The sequence below is a fragment of the Dermacentor andersoni genome, chromosome 10 (assembly GCF_023375885.2).
Source record: "Dermacentor andersoni chromosome 10, qqDerAnde1_hic_scaffold, whole genome shotgun sequence".
Classification (NCBI taxonomy): Eukaryota; Metazoa; Arthropoda; class Arachnida; order Ixodida; family Ixodidae; genus Dermacentor; species Dermacentor andersoni.
In genome coordinates this window covers 134,112,068-134,131,090 of record NC_092823.1, presented here as the reverse complement: position 1 = coordinate 134,131,090, position 19,023 = coordinate 134,112,068, and the positions used below count along the sequence as shown (strand labels likewise).

General features: G+C 44.0%; 1 protein-coding gene and 1 long non-coding RNA gene across 4 annotated transcripts in view; one reads left to right on the top strand and one right to left on the bottom strand.

Annotated features, from left to right (window-relative positions):
- The first annotated feature begins 412 nt into the window (after positions 1-412).
- Positions 413-17,552, top strand: Prosalpha6 (Proteasome alpha6 subunit). Its single transcript, XM_050192867.2, has 6 exons — positions 413-522; positions 1,059-1,398; positions 3,141-3,211; positions 4,806-4,935; positions 6,958-7,109; positions 17,334-17,552. Exons 1-6 carry the CDS (start codon positions 520-522, stop codon positions 17,478-17,480), a joined length of 843 nt encoding a protein of 280 aa, XP_050048824.1. The 5' UTR covers positions 413-519; the 3' UTR covers positions 17,481-17,552.
- Positions 4,952-19,023, bottom strand: part of LOC129388125 (uncharacterized) — a 52,334-nt gene continuing 38,262 nt past the window's right edge. The window contains exons 3-4 of one of the 3 annotated variants that reach the window (XR_008615153.2): positions 12,523-12,656; positions 4,952-6,075 (exon numbers count right to left, since the gene is read on the bottom strand). This is a non-coding gene — a long non-coding RNA (uncharacterized lncRNA). Of the gene's footprint in view, positions 6,076-8,090; positions 8,162-12,522; positions 12,657-19,023 lie in introns of all 3 variants that reach the window. The other 2 variants (XR_008615151.2, XR_008615152.2) reach the window with 2 other exon arrangements.

Below are 19,023 nucleotides of genomic sequence, written 5' to 3'. Positions count from 1 at the left end.
GGTCTCCATAACCTCTTCATGACGTATTTGCGGGTCTCGCGGTGCACGACACCTCGCACCCTAATGTCGCCAGTTGTTTAGTTAGTGAGCGAATATGCTTCTGTGCAACCCGTAATACTACGAGCCTTAATTACTTCATGTAATAGTTTAATACTTCTCCATCACGGTCAATGCTTCGCCTTTTGGGCGAAAGTGCGATTTTTTTAGCAATAAGTAATGTCCGAGACATTGTGACCATGACATGTTTTATCGTAAGAACAAACGAGAGAGTTATTTTCATATAATTTCTGGCAACTTTTCGTAAAAAAACACTGAATGACAGTGCACCGAATCACGGTGCCCTCACTGAAAGAAAATGCCTTCGCGCTGGTAGTTCTGTTTACAGATGGCCTCATTGTCATCGCCGTTAGTGACCTGTAGCAAGTCGTCACAAGCCAGTCCACAATCGAGCCGTGTTTTCGAGCTTGCTTCTGGGCTATCCGATCCGGCGAGTCACGATCGCGCTGGCCTGACTTCGCCATGGTAAGTGTGTGTTTGCAGTATTCTGGCACATTTGTATTTGCACCTACTCTGCTTGTCGTTCTGCACGTCATGTCTGGCCATGCATGGCTGCTTAGCGTAGCGCTTCGGGAATGCGGAACACAATCTCGACGTGTGCTCTTCGTGACAGCGAGTGTAACGAAGAGCCGGAAAGTGCCTTGAAGAGACAGAACATTGTAGTTTAGGTGCTTGGTGTTGCGTTCTTACAGCCGTTGGTCGCTGCCAGCGATTTATTAAGTGAAACGAGCTAGCACCATAAAGAATGTCGGCAGCTCGTCCCTTGTACAGACGCTCGAGGCGCTCGCGTTGGGCGCACTTTTGCCTAAGCGCATGTGCTGGCATTGGCGCTTCATCGGCGTCGTCTTTTTCAAATTATTTTTGGAAATGGGACGTCGCCGGGCATGCAACCTTAGCGCTTGGCCCCCGTTTTTCGGCGTACAGTGCCATATAATCGTGCTAAGCAGAGTAGTCAAGCGTGATTCACCACTTTTCGTTCCCCTGCGCCTTCTTCCTCGCAGTACCGGAACCAGTACGACAATGATGTTACCGTGTGGAGCCCCCAGGGCCGGCTGCACCAAGTGGAGTACGCTATGGAGGCCGTGAAACAGGGCTCGGCCACCATCGGCCTCAAGAGCGATACCCACGCCGTGCTGCTGGCCCTGAAGAGAGCCTCTTCCGAGCTGTCGGCGCACCAGAAGAAGATCATCCCTATCGACAACCATGTCGGTGTCTCCATCGCGGGTCTGACGGCTGACGCGCGCCTGCTGAGCAAGTTCATGCGCTCCGAGTGCCTTAGCAACCGTTATGCGCATGACACACCTTTGCCCATCAGCCGACTCGTCACACTGCTCGGAAACAGTATCCTTTTGTCACAAGCGCGTCATTGGGAAACTAGTGTTGCGACGACGAAACAGGCATGCGAGCGTTCGTAGGAAAAGATACTGAGCAAAACAGATGAAGGCGAGAAGGAGTGAACATGGACCAGCACAAAATTTGAACTGTGTCATCATCATCAGTTCGTGTTTCTCCCGTCTCGTCTTGCGCAGTCTCTTTTTCTAAATATTATGAGCCAACAAGCCTTATCAAGTTATATATGGACATGTGGCACGTGCCATGTGAGCTAAGAACAAACAACATAGGCACATACATGTAAGATAATGAACTTTTTTGCTTATCATGGCCTACAGCATTTTTAGGCACACTGGAGCTTGACGTTGAAATTGTCCAACTGATGTAGCTGATGGTTGGGCAGGCTGTTTTGCATCCATCTGTATCAAGCTACATAGACTCCTGACACTTTTGTGAAAATGTATAGCACCAAAAAATGAACACAACCACATGTTGCCAACCAGCATCGTAGTCTACCAAGAAAGTTTTCTGTTGGGCTTGTTGCTACATGGCACTTGCAACAAAAATAGCATAATCTAACGATGACCGAATGATTACAAACAACGCTGCATAAAAACTCATATGCCAACTCCGAGAAAGTTTGAGATTACCAAGACGCAAGGTCTCTCTCACCTTTTTTAACTAAGCGGTGGCCTCCAATGTGAAGCTCATGACTTCAGCATTCTTAGTTCGGTGAACGGAACAGATGGTCAAATACACATTCACAAGCACTAAAGGCCGTCATTATTGTGCGGACCCATTTCTCCACCACTTGAATTTGAGAAGCTGCTTTCCGAGTAGTGATTGTCTTAAGAAAACTTACGACAGTAGAACGTGGTTTATCTATCTCTGCAGCCATACAACAAATCGTTTGCATACTGTCTCGCATCATTTACAACATCTGCTGTCTACTGCATGTTGTTTGCTACACGGACGATCCGCTCAATGGTTGCTGGAGGAACTATGTCATGCAGACATCAGGTCGAATCTACCAATTTTGGTGAAGTGGTCTTGACTGCTCTGCAGAGAAATCTCGCCTCTCAGTCTGCCGTTGGAGCTGACATGCGCCCAAAGGAATAGAAAAATTTGCTCCAGAAGTGCTCTGAATCTGCCGTTGGAATTCAGAATTGGACTCTGATGTAAGAGTGGGGCCCTGTAGCCACTATTAAAGGAGCAACAGGTGTGTCCACAGTACCATCTCTGCAGCATCTGTGTTGCAGCAAAACATTTGACTGCATAAGAGGCCTACTTTTGTGTCGTGTGTTTATAGAGCAGTCTCTGTGCAAAATTTTGCATTTGAAATATGAGTGGATGCATCCTAAAAAGCTTGTAAAATTAAGACATTTTTCATATTAAAACTGGAAAAAAGCGTCGCCATTACTGCTCACCAGAAATTATGCACAACCTTGATGTTGAGAGCCAGTCATAATTCTTCGGCATGATCTCTGAGCTTCGATCTCGCCCCTGGTGCACTAAAAAATTTTGGAGGCAACATGCTAGGACTTGCATCCTATCTGCTAACCACCAAGTGCAGGTGTCATCTGCACAGGTGTGATTTAAAGTCTGCTTCTACAATCACTAGCCCTGAGGCCTTACCAAGATTGTTTTGGTAGTATATACGGCTCACTTATAACCAATTTAGAAGTGAAATTTTATTGCAGTTGGCTTGTAATCATTTTATTCGTTCTGCTCCTTGACTTTTCTGTCAACAGAAATGCAGGTGTGCACTCAGCGCTACGACCGTCGTCCTTATGGAGTAGGCCTCCTGGTAGCTGGATATGATGTAAGTTAGCACATTGGCGCAAGCTTTGCTGTCATTGTGATTGAAATGTGTTTGGAGCACAAATTAACTTTTGTTTGTTGCCATTACTAAGTAACAAACTGTTTTGAGGCTGTTATAAAACGTATACTGGATAGTGGTGTGCATCTCCTTCTTCGGCTCGGCCATGACGGCACATGGCTGTCTGTGCGGCTTAGCACAGACGCAGTCCACATTGTGTATGCTGGAGGTAATCTTGGGCGGGAGCAATGTAAGGTGAGCCGAGATGGTTGGGGAGTTCATGCACATTGTGTTCCCGCGCACCTGGAGTGTTTACTCCCCGATAACCCTTGAATCTGGAAAAGAGATTCAAGGGCCCTCAGTAAAAAATAAATGTGCTTCTTGAATTCCTTGAAAACTGGGTTTGGGGGCAACTTTTGAACATTCAGTGTAACAAAATCTGCCTAACGGCCATGTCATAGACACTATTTATTGGGAAACAATTCCAGATTATTTTCTTTTGGGAGTGTCGCTATACGATTGCAGTGAGGTGTGTCCACAGCCACCAACCACAAGCTTGTTTAAATCATTGCCATCGTGGAGCAAGACAAAGCCAGATCAAGTGACCAAACTGTGCCACCATTGTGTTCAAAAGGGGGGAGCTTTGAGCTAGTTGGTCCGACATGTCCGTCCTGTCCACTACATCGTCTCATGTGCTGTCTGAAGTCGCTGTTCTTTTCCTCTTTAAACACCATTTTGTTGTTTTGCTAGTTTGTTCACACCACAGCCATCATGGCTCTAATTTCGTGCCATAGTCTCAGAAATGCCTGGCGGAAAGCAATTTTCGGCCATTTAGCATTAGCATGACGAGTGTCTTTGGCTTTAGTTGGACACTACTAACCATCATGCCGGATGGCAATTGACATCTTCACAATGGAAAAGCCAACTTATAAAAGTGACCTGAAGAGCTTGAAGTATGTGTCCAGCTCAGCAGCTGCTTAGCTACAAGAAATTTCAGCTAAGAAGAAGGAGATATCACTATTTTTGCAGTGTATGTGTAAGAGTAAGGTTTCTTTCCCTCTTCTTGAATTCTGGCCTTTGGCATTCTTGAAATTCTTGAATGGTCCTTGCATTTTAGGTCGGATGTTCCGTACAAACCCTGTACAAACCTTATTCTGTGTAGTTGTCTAATATTTTGCTATCGCTAGCAATGTTTTGCCTTTCTGGTCAAATTGCAACATTATTATTATTATTATTATTATTATTATTATTATTATTATTATTATTATTATTATTATTATTATTATTATTATTGATATTATTATTGATATTGCGTAAGCTCGGTATTATGTACTGCAGCAGAATGTGAAGGTAAGCGATTGTGCTGAACATGAACCGTATGACAAAGACATTTTATATCTCTGGGATTGACATTCATAGGTGACAGTTGCCCCCTGTTTTTGCTCTTGTCATGTGAGTGCATTCTGTCCGTTTGAGTGCTTTCTCCTTGTGTATGCATTCCTGTCAATGCAGTAAACCTGATGGCTAGTCGACGGCACTGTGTCCTTGTGTGTGATTGTGCTATTCGGTTCGTCATGTTGCTTTTTTTTTCTTTCAGGACATGGGTGCACACATCTATCAGACGTGCCCCTCTGCCAACTTCTTTGACTGCAAGGCCATGGCCATTGGTGCCCGCTCTCAGTCGGCCCGCACATACCTAGAGAAGCACTTAGACGAGTTCAAGTCATGTATGTATGACTTCTTGGTCACATCAAGCTGGCTGTGTGGAAATGTTGCAGAACTTATTTACCAGTGCTGAGGGGCAAGACTTTCAGAAATAGGGAGCAGAGTGGACAAGGCAGTGGTTCTGTTTGGTTCGTCTTTCTGGTCCTGCTTTCATAATTCCTAGAATGAACTTGCAGAGTATTTGTCAGGCCTAAAAACAAGAAACTTAACTGGCTTGAATTTCAGCCTCAACTACAGTTCTTAGTACAATTGGCCCGATTATTCCATCTTTTCTATTGTCTAGTCTGCTTCCATCTAGCAAAGCCTTGTCCTCTAGCACTGGAAAATGTTTTTCATTATGCGATCTCTAGCACAAATGGGGCCTGCAAAATGACAAGGGAGGTGAAGACATGGCGCCATGTCTTTGTGTTCCCTGTCGGCTTGAGTGACCTTGCGCTAGACACCATATAATGCACTGCCAATTAACCCATTAGCCTGCTTTTGATGTTTTGTGTGTTGCAGAACCTACTACAGTGAAACTTTGTTATTTCATATATTTGTTATCAGCATATGTTTGTTACATGCTGATATAAGTGAGCAAAATTTTACATTTACTTTCTTATATCCAATAATTCATTATATCCATGTTCATTACATTGAGGCTCAGCTGCATACATTACTACAAATTGCAGCGGATGCCCAATCAAAGATTAGAATAGACAAAGACAAGTGCTGACCACGAACTTTGCTCCCGACACGAGTTCTTTTAATGAAGTCAGGTAAGGACACATTGTCGTCAGTGTGGACCCCTCTAAACTTGCCCTTTCTTATGGTTGCTGTGTTCTGCTGAAGCTGTGGAAATTCCATTTGCCTGAAGAGTTCCACCGTGTGGTCGATAAGCATGGTGAATTGTCACCATATTTTTTTCTTGCTGCTGAAACGTTATGGTTCCCTATGTACTTGGGCGAGCAGGGACTCATGGTACAGGCTGTATAGGCTGTCTTCTAGCTAAACTACATGTTGAACTATGCTGGCTGCTTGTAGTGACTTCTCCAAACGTGGATGGATGCACATTTTCTGGACCAATATGGATAACATGTATCCTCTTCATAAAAACTGCTGCTTGAATCCAAGGTGCAGCCTAAGCAGTTTTCCTATCCTTACTGACACAAGAAATGAAAAAAAAAAAAAAAAGAGATGCACTCATTAGACAGTCACTGTAGTGGCTTATGTACATTGACCAACAAAAGTTGGGTAAAAGTTGGGTTTCGATGTATGGTCTCAATTCTTGATAAAGATAGTACTAGATAGATAGATAGTACACCCAAAATTGACATGACTGGTTACACTGCATATGACATTGTCCTATTGTTTACATGATTTGTGAAAAAGTCTTGTTTTTAAAGCTATGGTGGAGCATGTGATCAAATATATGCAGTCAGCTTTTCGCCTCTCTTGCATGATGTGTGACCAGCTGCTGGTGGAATTGCAGTCCCTGTTCTGGTTACAGAGTAGCGGAGTTAAGGAATTCATGTTTCAAAACTGTTAGTTTTTGTATGATTTACTTGCAATCAAAATTCTGTAAACTGTCAAGGTTGCTTTTCTAGTTTGCTGATACTAGTTTTGTACGGCTGTAACAGCTGTTCATTGCGAACAGTTTTCCTGTTCAGTAAAATTGCTAAATATACATGGTTCAATAACGACATTACATGTATTAAAAAGTTTAAATAAACCTGTCTTTTTCACCAAATAGACTCCTTAAACCATTTATATTCGAATTTGTTTAGAAATTGGAAAAAAGAATATTTAGTATTAGATTTGATTTGCAGGTTTTGTTGTTCAAATATGTAGTGTTTTGAGACCTTCAGTTTCGGACTAGATGACCAAGCTCTGCTTTTATTGTCACTACTGTTGTAACCTCCTCCTTTGTAGTGCCTTTCTCGTTGCATATAATTTGCTTCTATGTTGTGCATGCCCAGCTTTGAACTGGCTGAGCATAGAACCTCGAGGAGAGAGTGTTATTTGGGTGCCTGTTGTATGTGCAGGCAATTTGGAGGAGCTCGTGAAACATGGCCTGCGGGCGCTGCGCGACTGCCTGCCCAACGAGGTGGAACTGTCCACCAAGAATGTCTCGATTGCCATCGTGGGCAAAGACCAGGACTTCACCATCTATGACGACGACCGTGTTGCCCCTTACGTATCCTTTTGCTGTCCAGAACAAGAAGCACATGAGATGTTCGCATGAGCAAGCAACAACCAGATGCCCACTCAAAGGAAAACAAAGGCAACACATCGGTGTTACTACTGAGCCTCATAACTAAGTCACCTCCTACACGAACATACCTTCTTTATTGTAGCTGGTATTGTTACACCGATACCAGCGCCAAACATTTTGCATTTACTTAGTTTTATTCAATAATTTCTTATATTCATGTTCTTTATAGTATTGCGCCTGGGCTCCATCTGGTAGGGTGGAATGCAGTCTGACTCTGCTGTTCTGTTATGTTACCACGTGATGACAGAGCAGCAGTGACATCAGCAGCCAAATGATACCAGCAGTTGAAGAACATAGTCTGTTGGAGTGCTTGTGCTTTTATCTTGTTGTGCCATATAACAGATTCCATGCCTTTGCGTTGTCACTGGCCATTTGTTGTACAGGAAGCACCAGAATAGTAGGCTAGTGCCTGAGAAGGCGCCGTTGTGACTGCCCTCGGTTTCTGAAGCACGTGCAGGCGTCATATTTCGTTCAATTCATGCTTCATTGTGTTTTTAGTCAACCGCTGTGGTAGTGCAGTGTCCGTGGTGCTCTGGTTCTGTGCACAGTGTCGCGGTTTCATTAAAGGTGGAATGCAAAAATGCTCGTGTGGTTAGATTTAGGTGCATGTTAAAGAACCCCAGGTGGTTAGAAATAATCTGAAACCCCCTGCTACAGCTTCCATCGCGGCCCCAGTTGTTGCTTTGGCACATTTAAGCCTTTGAATGAATCAATCTCTCTATAGTCAGGTCAGGTTAGAGGCCCCTTTGTTTCACACGAAGTCATACCTTTGCATAGTCTGTACTTTTACTTATGCTTCAGTATAATATATGTGCCGAAAAATTGCCAGACATAGTCAGCTGACAATAATTAAAGCATGGGCAGTTGCAGTCAGTTCAAGCATAGCTTGGAAACTTGACTTACCTGCTGCATCTGCAATGCACAGGGTGTCTACCAACCGGGAAAACCGGGAATTCTCAGGGATTTTGAGTAGTCTGGAAAAAGTCAGGGAAAACTCAGGGAATTTGGGCCTCTATCAGGGAAAATTAGCGGCAATTTTATTGAAAGGGTCGAAAGTCGCGGTAATGCTGGCTCGAGTAACAGACAGGAATCGTAATGAATCGTCTTTGACGCCCTGTCGTCGGCTGGAGGAGTTGCGAGTGTACAATCAACGACCGACTTTCCGGATTCCCGATAATTTGGACGGCTTCGCGGCACCGCCACGTACCCCATAGAGTCAACGTACCAGAACGTGTGACATTTCCGACGCAAGAACTCTTCGCCGTCCGATTTTCCGGACGTTTTGCCGTGACCGCAGGTCCGAAACGGCAATAATCAAAGACACCACCGCTGCCGTTTTGATTACTTCGGCACCTCGAACCGGCACTCTCGCACGCAGATCCGCTGGCAGCCGTTGCTGCCATTGCGGCAACGCTAGGCCTAGCTGCTTCGACGTTCGCTATGAAGCTTCTTGCCGTTGGATGCCGAGTTTTTTATTGAAAGAATTAGCTGCTGTCAGCAATGGCACGGACTCCGCCTTTGTGGTCCCCGCGATTGGCTTAGAAACTTGGAAAACACGGTGCGTTGCATAACGCCGGTTCCTGAAAGTCAGCTTCGCCTCTGTACAGAAATGTTACTTGGTGAAGCATACGCAAAAGTATTGCAGTGAAGCATAACAAGCGTGGGAAGGGGCTATTGCCACGGAACAAAGTATGTATTCCTTAATTATACACGCGTGCACCCGGTATTTCCTGTCACAGTACGAGCACCGATATGCCTAATATGTGTACCGACAGGCCTTCAGAGCGTTTTCGAACGTGCCTGTATGGTTTGAGCCCCTAAAGGCACTAAATGACACGCATTTTTTTTTCACCTGGCCGATTTTTCGTACGTTTTCGCGGCCCCTAGGGAGTTCTAACAATCGGTTGTAGACTGTGCAACTGACCAAGATGCTTCAAATGGTCCTTGGAGCGAACGAGTGGCGGAAGGAGGACAAGAACAGAAATGACCTACGCATTGAGGAATAAACGGGAAAGGAAGCTTGCTGCCGCCGTTTTGAAGGAGCTTGAGCTCAAAAAATAAAGTTTTGGCTAATGGCGAGATGCATATGTCCCTCATCCAAACCAAAATAAACTCTTTAAAGCAGTGAAACACAACACTCAGGAGTCGTGCGCGTGCTGAGAGTATGTCAGCACAGTTGAGGTTGACTTACGAGCTGTTGAGACAGAATCTCAATTGTGACAGAGTTAGGGCCTCGTACCACTGAGCTTGCTGTGAGTTGATAGAAATAGCTCATATTCGAAAATATTTGCGTCTATATGCATCTCCTTTTTATTCGTATTTGAGAATGTCCGACTCCATTTGCAATTTTTTTCGAGGACACTTTATTTGCTGTGCACTTTACTAACCCCCCGGCCTTCTATTCTCTTTTTGAATAACACAAACACTACTCCTTAGTATTCAAATTGGATTAAGGCGCTTCTTTATTTTTTTCATGTGATTACTAGAGAGTGGCAGCATCAGGCGATATGGTTTCAGCCCATCTTGACATAAAACATAGTTCTGCATCACTCAGGGAAATTTGCAATGGCACTCAGGGAAAACCTGGAAAACTCAGGGAATTTGGAAATGTCAACTTGGTAGACACCCTGATGCACTCAAACTTCCCTATTGAAAATATGAAAATGGGTAAATTCAGGCTTTCTTTCCCAGAACAAAGCAGTGCCAAGATAGTGTGGCTCTTGTGTCCAAAGAGCTTGTATTTTTATGAAGAACCGTATTATTGAAATCTGGCCTTTCATGTTGATAAATGAGTCAATAAAAACAGCCATTTCATAAATGTTGACCTACGCAAGAACATTTTTAAAAATAATGCAGACATTACGTAGTGCTATTTTGGACTATCTTTTAAGAAGCATGACATATGCTGAAGGGCAGGCACTGTTGAGCCTCCATATATTGAGCATGAATATAACAAAGTTTTGTATATACTATAGTAAATCAAATGTATTTCTTGCCAATGTCAGAATGTGACAGATACATTCTTATAATGAACATTGCATTTGACAAAGGTACTTTTGTGTCAGCTGTAACTTCACTATAACAAGGTTCGACTATAATGTGTTCCACGAAGCTTTTGCTAGCTTTATATGCACATACCTGGCGATGCCCCACCCAGGGAATATTCCTATTTGTGGCAAATTTACACTCAATATTTGAGTATTAGGAAGGAGGAAATTATTACAAGATTGAACGAAATTATAAGAATTATGGGCAGATTGAGAGAAGACTTTTGTAGCAACAGAACTTCTAGCTTGGTTAGCTGGTAATTTTTCTCAGTAATTTGCTTTGGAGCGTAACAGAACACACGCACATGTCATGTATGCACATGCACTCACATGCTTCCCAAGAAACGACCCCCCCCCCACACACACACACACACATACACTGTGTGAAAAAGTGTGTGCGGGAGCAAGCACCCCAAGAAATGAACCAAAAAGTGTGTGTGGGGGCATCCTTTCTTGGGGTGTTTGTGTGTGTGAGTGCTGAAGCAACTTATTAACATCTTGTAAAAGAGAAATCACAGAGGTCATAGTAGGTCTTACTTATCCACATTCTGGATGTGAATGGAAGCATGAAAAAACGTTGTTACATTCGTGATGTCATGTTAAGGACGTGTGTAACCTTCTGCTGGGAGATTGTATAAACAGACATTTTATGGCTGCAGACATTACATGATACTCAAAGTATCTTAACTACAAGCAAAAAATTTACTCTGTAACAGACATTGCATAGCAGCATACATTACATGATGCTCAAAGTATCTTAACTACTAGGCAAAATATTTACTCCGTGGAGTGGTACTAAATACCCTAATTACTGCATGAGGTCGCGGGATCGAATCCCGGCCACGACGGCCGCATTTCAATGGGGCGAAATGCAAAAACACCCGTGGTACTTAGATTTGGGTGCACGTTAAAGAACCCCAGGTGGCCCAAATTATTATGGAATCCCCGATTTTTTACCCTAATTCTTAAAGTGCCTGAGTAAGGCACAAAATACTGAGAAAGGAAAATTGTGCATTGCACAAACAAAACGAAGTTCTGTATCCTTGAAGCTTTTTATTTTGTCAAACAAAGTACTGAATTACAATATCTCTTGTTCAAACTTGGAAATGTGGCTCCTTTTCAGAATTTGTATTAGCAATCTGTCTGTCTTTTAAGATATCTGAAAGATTTATGTTGCATTTTATGTCGCAAGCTCGATGCATGATGATGTCGTGGTGATGATTTGTAGTAAAATGCCAGTGCACATCACGAGTTGTGTACTACTTAAAACGAGGCTTTGCATTTCTGCATCTGTAACCAGTCAATCCGAGTGGAAGTATCTTGGAAAAGTGCCCGATGAGAAGTTTGAAAAGCCAACAAAGCATTACTAAATAAATATTGCTTTGTGAAAGTACATGTGAAATACCAAAATAGTTACAAAATTATTTAAGATACAGTACTTTGAGTACAGTATTTCAAGTACATACAACTATGCATGTTAGCCGCGACATAATGCTCTATGCCAGCAGACCACAACGCCAGCTTCTTTGTTTCAGCGAGCTCTTTCTAGCTGCACAGATAACAGTATTGCTGGGCAGACCAAACTAGTACTGATTCTAATGTATTTGTTTCACAATATCAGTTACATGTTAGTACGATGTTATTCTGGCAAAAATTTGTGTGCAAGCGAAGTTGTGGCAAATGTGATGCGTAGGTGCAGTAAATGCACCTACGCATCAGGTTGCACATGCTTTGCCAATGTGTTGAGTGCGCATGCACTAAATTTAATTTAGTACAAGAAAAGGATCACTTTATGGTGGTTGCAAAATGGTCTTGCTAAAAATCTGCGTTTTCGGAATGCAAGACCTGCGAACTATTCTTTGTTTCATAAGGCTAGAGAAACCTCGCTCACTGCTTGCACTCATGACCAAAAAATATTGTGCCACATATGAAAGAAAGATATCTAGTTATGGGTGTCATGTGATTCAATCCAACATTTAAAGGGACACTAAAGGGAAATATTAAGTCAAGCTCAAGTGATAGATTGGCACTCGAGAACATACAAGGCATCAACATTATCGCGAACAGAGATTTGGTAATAGGGAAATTGAGGTAAATACAAGAAATGATTTGCGACTTCCCTGCGACATTCAGGTACTAGCCCTATGATGGGAGCAGTCCTCATTATATTTATGTCACTAGTAGTCAACCACACATAATAAAAATATAATTGCATTGCATAATAAGGTGGACGAAAATGCTACTTGTCCAGTTTGATTTGATTTGTAGAAGAAAGTCCTTGACCTTACCCTCCACAATGATGTGGGCGGTCAAAAGGTTTCGTTTTCGCTCGACACCAGTGCCACCCGTGATTTCGTGTTTTAATAGTTTTGGTATCACATAGTGCTGCGCTAGTTTTTCTGGCTTGCGGAACTCGCACAAACTGCAAGTAGCAGAAAATGCCACGTCCACGCGATGTCACAGGATACCTGAACGATCCACACTGCTTAAACAGCTGCAGAGGAAAATACAATGCTCTGTCCTGGCTCGGTTTTTTCATGGCAGTGCGTTTGTGTTTTGCAAAAAAAAAAAAAAAAAACAGTAGTGCACTTTCTGTCAGGTGCTGATTTACTCACCGATGGCAGTAAAGGGCAGTGATGGTGCATGCAACGTCACCACTCACCTACTTGTGGGCAGTTCATTTAATTGTGCTAAAGGTTTGCGGATCCATGAGATGCAATTTCCTCCTTAAAGGGACTGACAACCAATTTTTAAGGACCTAGTTCTTTATGGCGCAACGTAAAGCTCACCCTCGATAGTGTTTACATGTGCAGTGAATACTTCCAAATGCGCATATATATATTGTAAGCAATCTCTCGATCTGAGCAGTCCCTAAATATTAAGAGTTCCTCCTCCAGCAACGCTGAGAAGTGAGAGCGATGTCGATAGCCTGCCTTGCAAATTCTGAAAGCCTCCCATCGTTCTTCTTTCACAGGAGTGAGTGTAACTGTGGTTAACCACCCACATTTTGATCTTTTCAACCACTTTTGAAATTAGAAAGCTGGTACAATAAGTTTGCGTTGTTGTACAGACCTTTCTTAATTTGTATGGCGTTTCTCCGCCAAGTACACGCCTGAGTCATGGCTTGCTGGCCCCCGTCGTCGTTATTCTGTCTAGACAAGCCAAGCCAACTCACAGAAGACGAAGGCAGTGCTACTTTTCTACTCACTACAAACAAAAGTCTATCTGCACATTGTAAGTTAGAAAAACCTGATAACAGAAAAAAGTGTACTGCATTGCAATACTAATAGAAAGACCAGGAACTGTGTACACTAATAGAAGGTCACATGACAGGCCTCTTATGCATTTTCATGTTGTTGTGTGGGGCACCAAAGGTCATTTATCGCAACTCTTAGTGAAGAATTAAAAATATAAATCTACGTTTAATGAGAAAAACATGACTCGTTTTAGCTATGTATTTAGCCATAGGCAATCTTTCCATTGGTGGGGCTATCTCAGTTCATGTTCTGAGCGGTTGTCTGTCCCTTCAACTAAATCTTTTCTTGGCACGAAAGAAGCACTGTGAGGTTTCTGGAATGGTATTTTAACAGGCCACAATGACTTATTATTTGCCTTTAGTGTCCTTTTAGTGTACGTGAAACCCACTTATAACAATGTGCAAGTGCCACATTAATTCCATTGTTATAACCAATAATTGTTATAATTGAGTTAGATGTAGAAAAAGCAAGATATGGGAATGCCAGAGCTGTTGTGAGCAAGGAGGAAGAGGATATAAAGAGAAGGAGCAAGGATGTTAACCAGAGATTTCTGGTTGGTTACCCTACTCTAGGTGATGGGAAAGAGGAAATAGAAAGATGAGATGTTGTGAGAAAACTATAATGGCAGGGAGGCCAGTGCCCCTCTCCACCACCTTCCTCTATCTGGCTGCTGATTGAGTTGACTCATTTAACTGTTTAACTCTGCTTTCTGCGTGCTCTGATCGCGCGTAACAAGCCGCTGCTGTTGGCGTTCAAGAATAGCACTGCTATAGGGGTCAAGGATGGGAAGTGACATGCGAGCTCCGACAAGGGATCACTTTGGTGGCAGAGGCCCTTTAAAAAATGTGAAGAGGTTGCCACAGCAGCCTCTCAGCTTGAAAAATCTAGCAGATACGCTGGGACATGATCACCACAAGCATCTTACCAAATACAGTCGCCGACCGTTTATTCAGACCTCACGGGGACTGCGGAAATGTCCGAATAAACAGGTGTCTGAAAAAGCAGATTAAGAAAAAAAAAGCAATCCTTTATTTCCACACACTTATTCGGGCTCAGCAGTAGGCTTGAAGAAATCGTGAATGTGCCGTTGCACGCTGTTCTGGTTACGTGCAATCAGATAAGCCTGAATCTCGGAGAGGGTCGTACGGTCACTATAGGCGGCTGAAAGCACAGTCACTGCTTGTACACGCTCCGCATGCGGCGGCAGCATAGCACATGGTGCGTCATCTTCCAACTCGAAGTCATCGTCCAGCGGTGCAGCAGAAACCTGACAAATGATATCGCCGTCGTTGAGTTCTGCACATGTCAGTACAGCAGTGTCAGCACCTGTGAAACTGTCAAATGAGACGGTGTCCAGGATCGCAATGCAACCACTGCGCAGGTCTCGGCAGAACATTTTCAGCGTCAGTAGGAAGCACATCGGAAGGCGACAAATCCTAGGCCTCCCGGCACCCGCTTGCCAGCAATCCCTAGCGCAGTCTGCGCGGGCACTGCTGGTGCCATTAGACACTTGACGCGATGTTTCCGTATGAAGAGTTGGATCACTGCAACCTCTACACAGCACACAAAGCAAACACCACCATGCCGTCAAGCCGACACCAGTCGCACGAACGAAAACGTGGCTTACTCGCAGCGTTGTGCACGAAGAAAGAAACAAATCAGCTGCTGGATTGTCTTGACATGGCTTAATACGCTGAGACCGGAACTGCTGTAGCCACTCTATCGAACCAGGTGGAAACGATGATGATGAGCAGGGATTTGCCGTAGTGCCACTTCGTGGGGCAGCAAGGAGGCTCCGTTCAAAACAAAAATGGCATTCAGCAAGTCGAACCATGCACCGGTCAGAGTCGGTGCATGGTGCTCTCGATCGAGTTGGCTCAAGGAGTGTCTGAAAAATCTGACAGAAGGTTGCAAGGTGTCCGAACTTTCGGTAGTTGTTGTACATTATGGTCTATGGAGAGAATGGCGGTGCCGCGAAGCAGACCGAATAATCAAGCATGTTGGAATTTTTGGAGTTCGAAAAATCAGTCGGCGACTGTACTTATCTCTGGCTTGCACAAGAAAATTCCATGCTCGTCAGCCTTACCTGCTTTATGCGAAGCTTGCCGACATTCTTCTCCAAGGCATCCAGGTGCTCCATGTAATGCAGTGAAAGATCCTTCGTGAAAACGAAGCCCCGCAGGTACTGAATCATCTGCAGGGCCTCCTGCAAGGACAACGTTGAGGCAGCCTGCCCTACCACGTCATTGCTGCCGTCATCACTGTCGTCGCTATCCGATGCAAGCATGTTGGCAACGTTCGCCTCATCGGTTAGAAGTTCTGATGTGTCTATTGTGTCGTCTGCATGTGGAAACTCTTCGAGTCCTGAAGCATCCTCATCCACTGTGCACCAAAGTTCAGGTATCACTTTGTCGGTGGTAGCCTTGCAGGCTTCGTACAATTCACTGCGGCCTCGGATAAAGCATGCTTAAGTTCCGCACCATAGAAGCACTTCGTACCACGCGCCAAAGGTGAACTTCATGGCCATCAGTAGATTGATCTTCAGATCTGGTTGCTCCCTGCGTGTCCGTACGGCCATGTTCATCAACAAGACTAACTTGTTCAGGACGTGGCGATGATACATGACCTTAAAACTTCTTTGCCAAGCGGATGATTTTCGATATTGGTGGTTGCGATAGTCTGTACTTTACCAAGTCACACACTTTTTTACCGTCTTTGTAGTCCTTCACAATACTAACTTCGCTTCCAAATCTATAGCAGTGCTCTTTCTTTTCACCGGCGAGGTTGTGCATTGTCAATCATCAGTGGGCGGATCAGCCATCTTCTGTTTCGGCGGCGAGTCAAACGAGGCGGAGAAACCACGTGGCCAGGAACAACTTCGACGCAACCAACAAAGACGAGCGCAAGCAATTTAATCTGTTGGCAGAACTGCGCAGAATGAAGCGCTAGCAAGAAGTCTGGGAGCAGTGCAGTTGGTGCAGTTTATTCATGCTCAGAGAAGTGGAACGACAATGGGAGAGAGGTGTGCGAGGCTGGCAATGCGGAGAAGGGTGGAAAAAGGTTCTATTGTATGAGCGCTTGGCAGGCGAGGGTGTAATGGCTTGAATTTCTCTTTTCCTTTTCAGGGATTTCGCATTTTATTACCTTTTGGCACAGTCACCCAGCAGCCAGACTTCATTGTTGTAACCAGTAATGTGGCATGGGGGGGGGGGGGGGGGGGGCATTGTAGTAAGCGGGTTATTTCACCGTAGAAAACATTCAGAAGTTGACAGTGCAGCAGCTCCTCATTGTTATAACCGATATGTTAGTAAAACCGGCATGTTTGTAAGCAGGTCTGACTGTACATTAATGTTGCAAAATATGGTGTATTTATCACATGAAAGGCCTCCCAGACATGCACCTAGTTACCACTGAAAGGCATGGTGTGACATGTTTCTGCGACCATAGCACAGTATATGGTGCACTGGAATGACAAAGCTGCGCAAATAGTATGTGATTTTATATAACTGTACATCCACAGGTTGTTGTAGTATATCTAGTGGTTGTGTCATAAAATATGTCGCAGATCAAAAACAACTGCAATGTAAAATGCATGAAGTAAGGCTTCCAAGGCTACACCACTGGCATAGTTTCCACAGTGTTGCCAGCTAAGTATGGAACGAAGTTTAGAAATATAAATATTGTTGTCAACAACATTGCATTTATGTTCAGTTTAGGTCAATATACTGTGGTCTGAGGAGGGAGCTAACATTAATGCAACTTGATGCTATTTGCCTTGTAGCAGTTGTGTGAAAGGTGTTCAAAAACTGAAAATGTCGTTAGGTTCCCTGACAATCCTGCAGCTGGCGTCCATCGAGGGTGAAGAAGACCGCCGGCCACCACCTGGCGATGATGATGCTCCTCCTGCCGCTCCGTCAGATGACAAAGACAAAAAGAGCCCAGCTGACCCAACAGTCGCTGTAGCCACTGAGGAACGCATGGAGCACTGACATTGCGCTTTAGCACTTCAGTACACACTTGGCTTTGTCTTCTTTTGGCTAATAAATGCTCTTACACAAATACCTTATTATACTTCATTGCTTATGCTATACTCATGACAGCTTTCTATGGCAATGAAGTGAACATCACGAAAGCAAAACGTGCACAAGTTAGAGTACTCCTGGAGAAAGTCCCAGATTGTCATCTGCATTAGCTTAAGCTGGAGAAAAGAAAATAAACATCCTATTTACAAAAGCAAAATCAGAAAGCACACCAGTGAGTGTGAAGTCTGGCTTAATTTCCAGCTTTTTATTTTATGTGTTTGAGAAGCTGGGAAGACCATCGCATTTGGAAGCTATCCTGACTCCGTGCCTGTTCTGAGAAGCCAAAAGCGCTGTCAAAGGCTGCCAGACAACTGTGCAGAGTAACACATATGTAGACACACCGCCGCCACAGCTTTCCCTTCATTGCCACAAACAGTTGTCTGTGCATGTATTGGTAACATTGCTGAGGCACTGAAAAGACTTGTAGAGGCAAACCAGAAAAGTTTATGGACCGCAGGATCTTGGAAAAAGCTGAATACAGCCATACCTCGAAATAATGAACATAGATATAACAAAGTAAATCTGTCTTGCCAATAGTGGCATGTAGGAAACACATGCTTATAGCAAATATCAGATATAATGTAAGTATTTTCGTGTCGGATCCGACTTCATTATAATAAGGCTTGACTAGCTTGGCAACCTCGATAATAGCCTGGTGTTAGTTTACTAGATCTAGGAGCAGTGAAGTGTCAACAGACCTGAACGATTCCTCCTGCTTTCAACTCATTTGCTATAATATTGCCTGCTGTGGCCTTTGAATACATGGACAAACGCCACCACTCTCATTAGTCTGTTTGGCATGCAAAATCCCCCAGAAATGACAGTGTGAATGTTGTGCAGTGATTGAGTGGTTTAGAGCATCTGGCTTTCATAGCGATGAAACAAGGAAGGGATGGAAACCAGATGGATGTCCAGTTGGCTACACTGCAATGAGATAGAGGGGATTTAAAGAAGGAAATAACAGAAGGAGAGAAAGTTTACATGCACGGTACCAGACTAAAGACAGGGTTATCTATAAGCTTCTCCTTGGATCTGTTGGTTTTAGGAAAGACTGAGCACGTTCAGCTTTCTGGGTTGATGTATGAGGCCATGCACCCAGTGTCTTGGTCTCTGTAAGGGTTTGGCCATCCAAATGGCTGAGTGCATTTTGAAGAGACTGACTTTGGACATTGAAGCAGGCGCAGTGGCAGAGGAGGTGCTTGATAGTGTCCTCACGATTGCAGTGGTATACAGAAAAGTCAGCGATTCCGGTGAGTAAGGCTACATACATACAAACATGAGAAGGCCCTCTCATAGGCGGTGCAGCAGTGCATAATGTTGCACTGGGAGACGGCTGATGGTAATTGCAGCTGCAGTGATAGATCATGCATGAACAATTGTTCATGATCCAAGCATCCTTTAAATGATGCTTGGATTTCTCGATCCAGAGTTTTCCAAGGAGCCAGAGTGA

Excerpts from the sequence above, each read along its gene's own strand:
- Prosalpha6 (XM_050192867.2), top strand. Across the intron at positions 1,399-3,140 it reads CGTCACACTGCTCGGAAACA|AAATGCAGGTGTGCACTCAG; the intron begins GTATCCTTTTGT and ends TTCTGTCAACAG. Across the intron at positions 3,212-4,805 it reads TCCTGGTAGCTGGATATGAT|GACATGGGTGCACACATCTA; the intron begins GTAAGTTAGCAC and ends TTTTTCTTTCAG.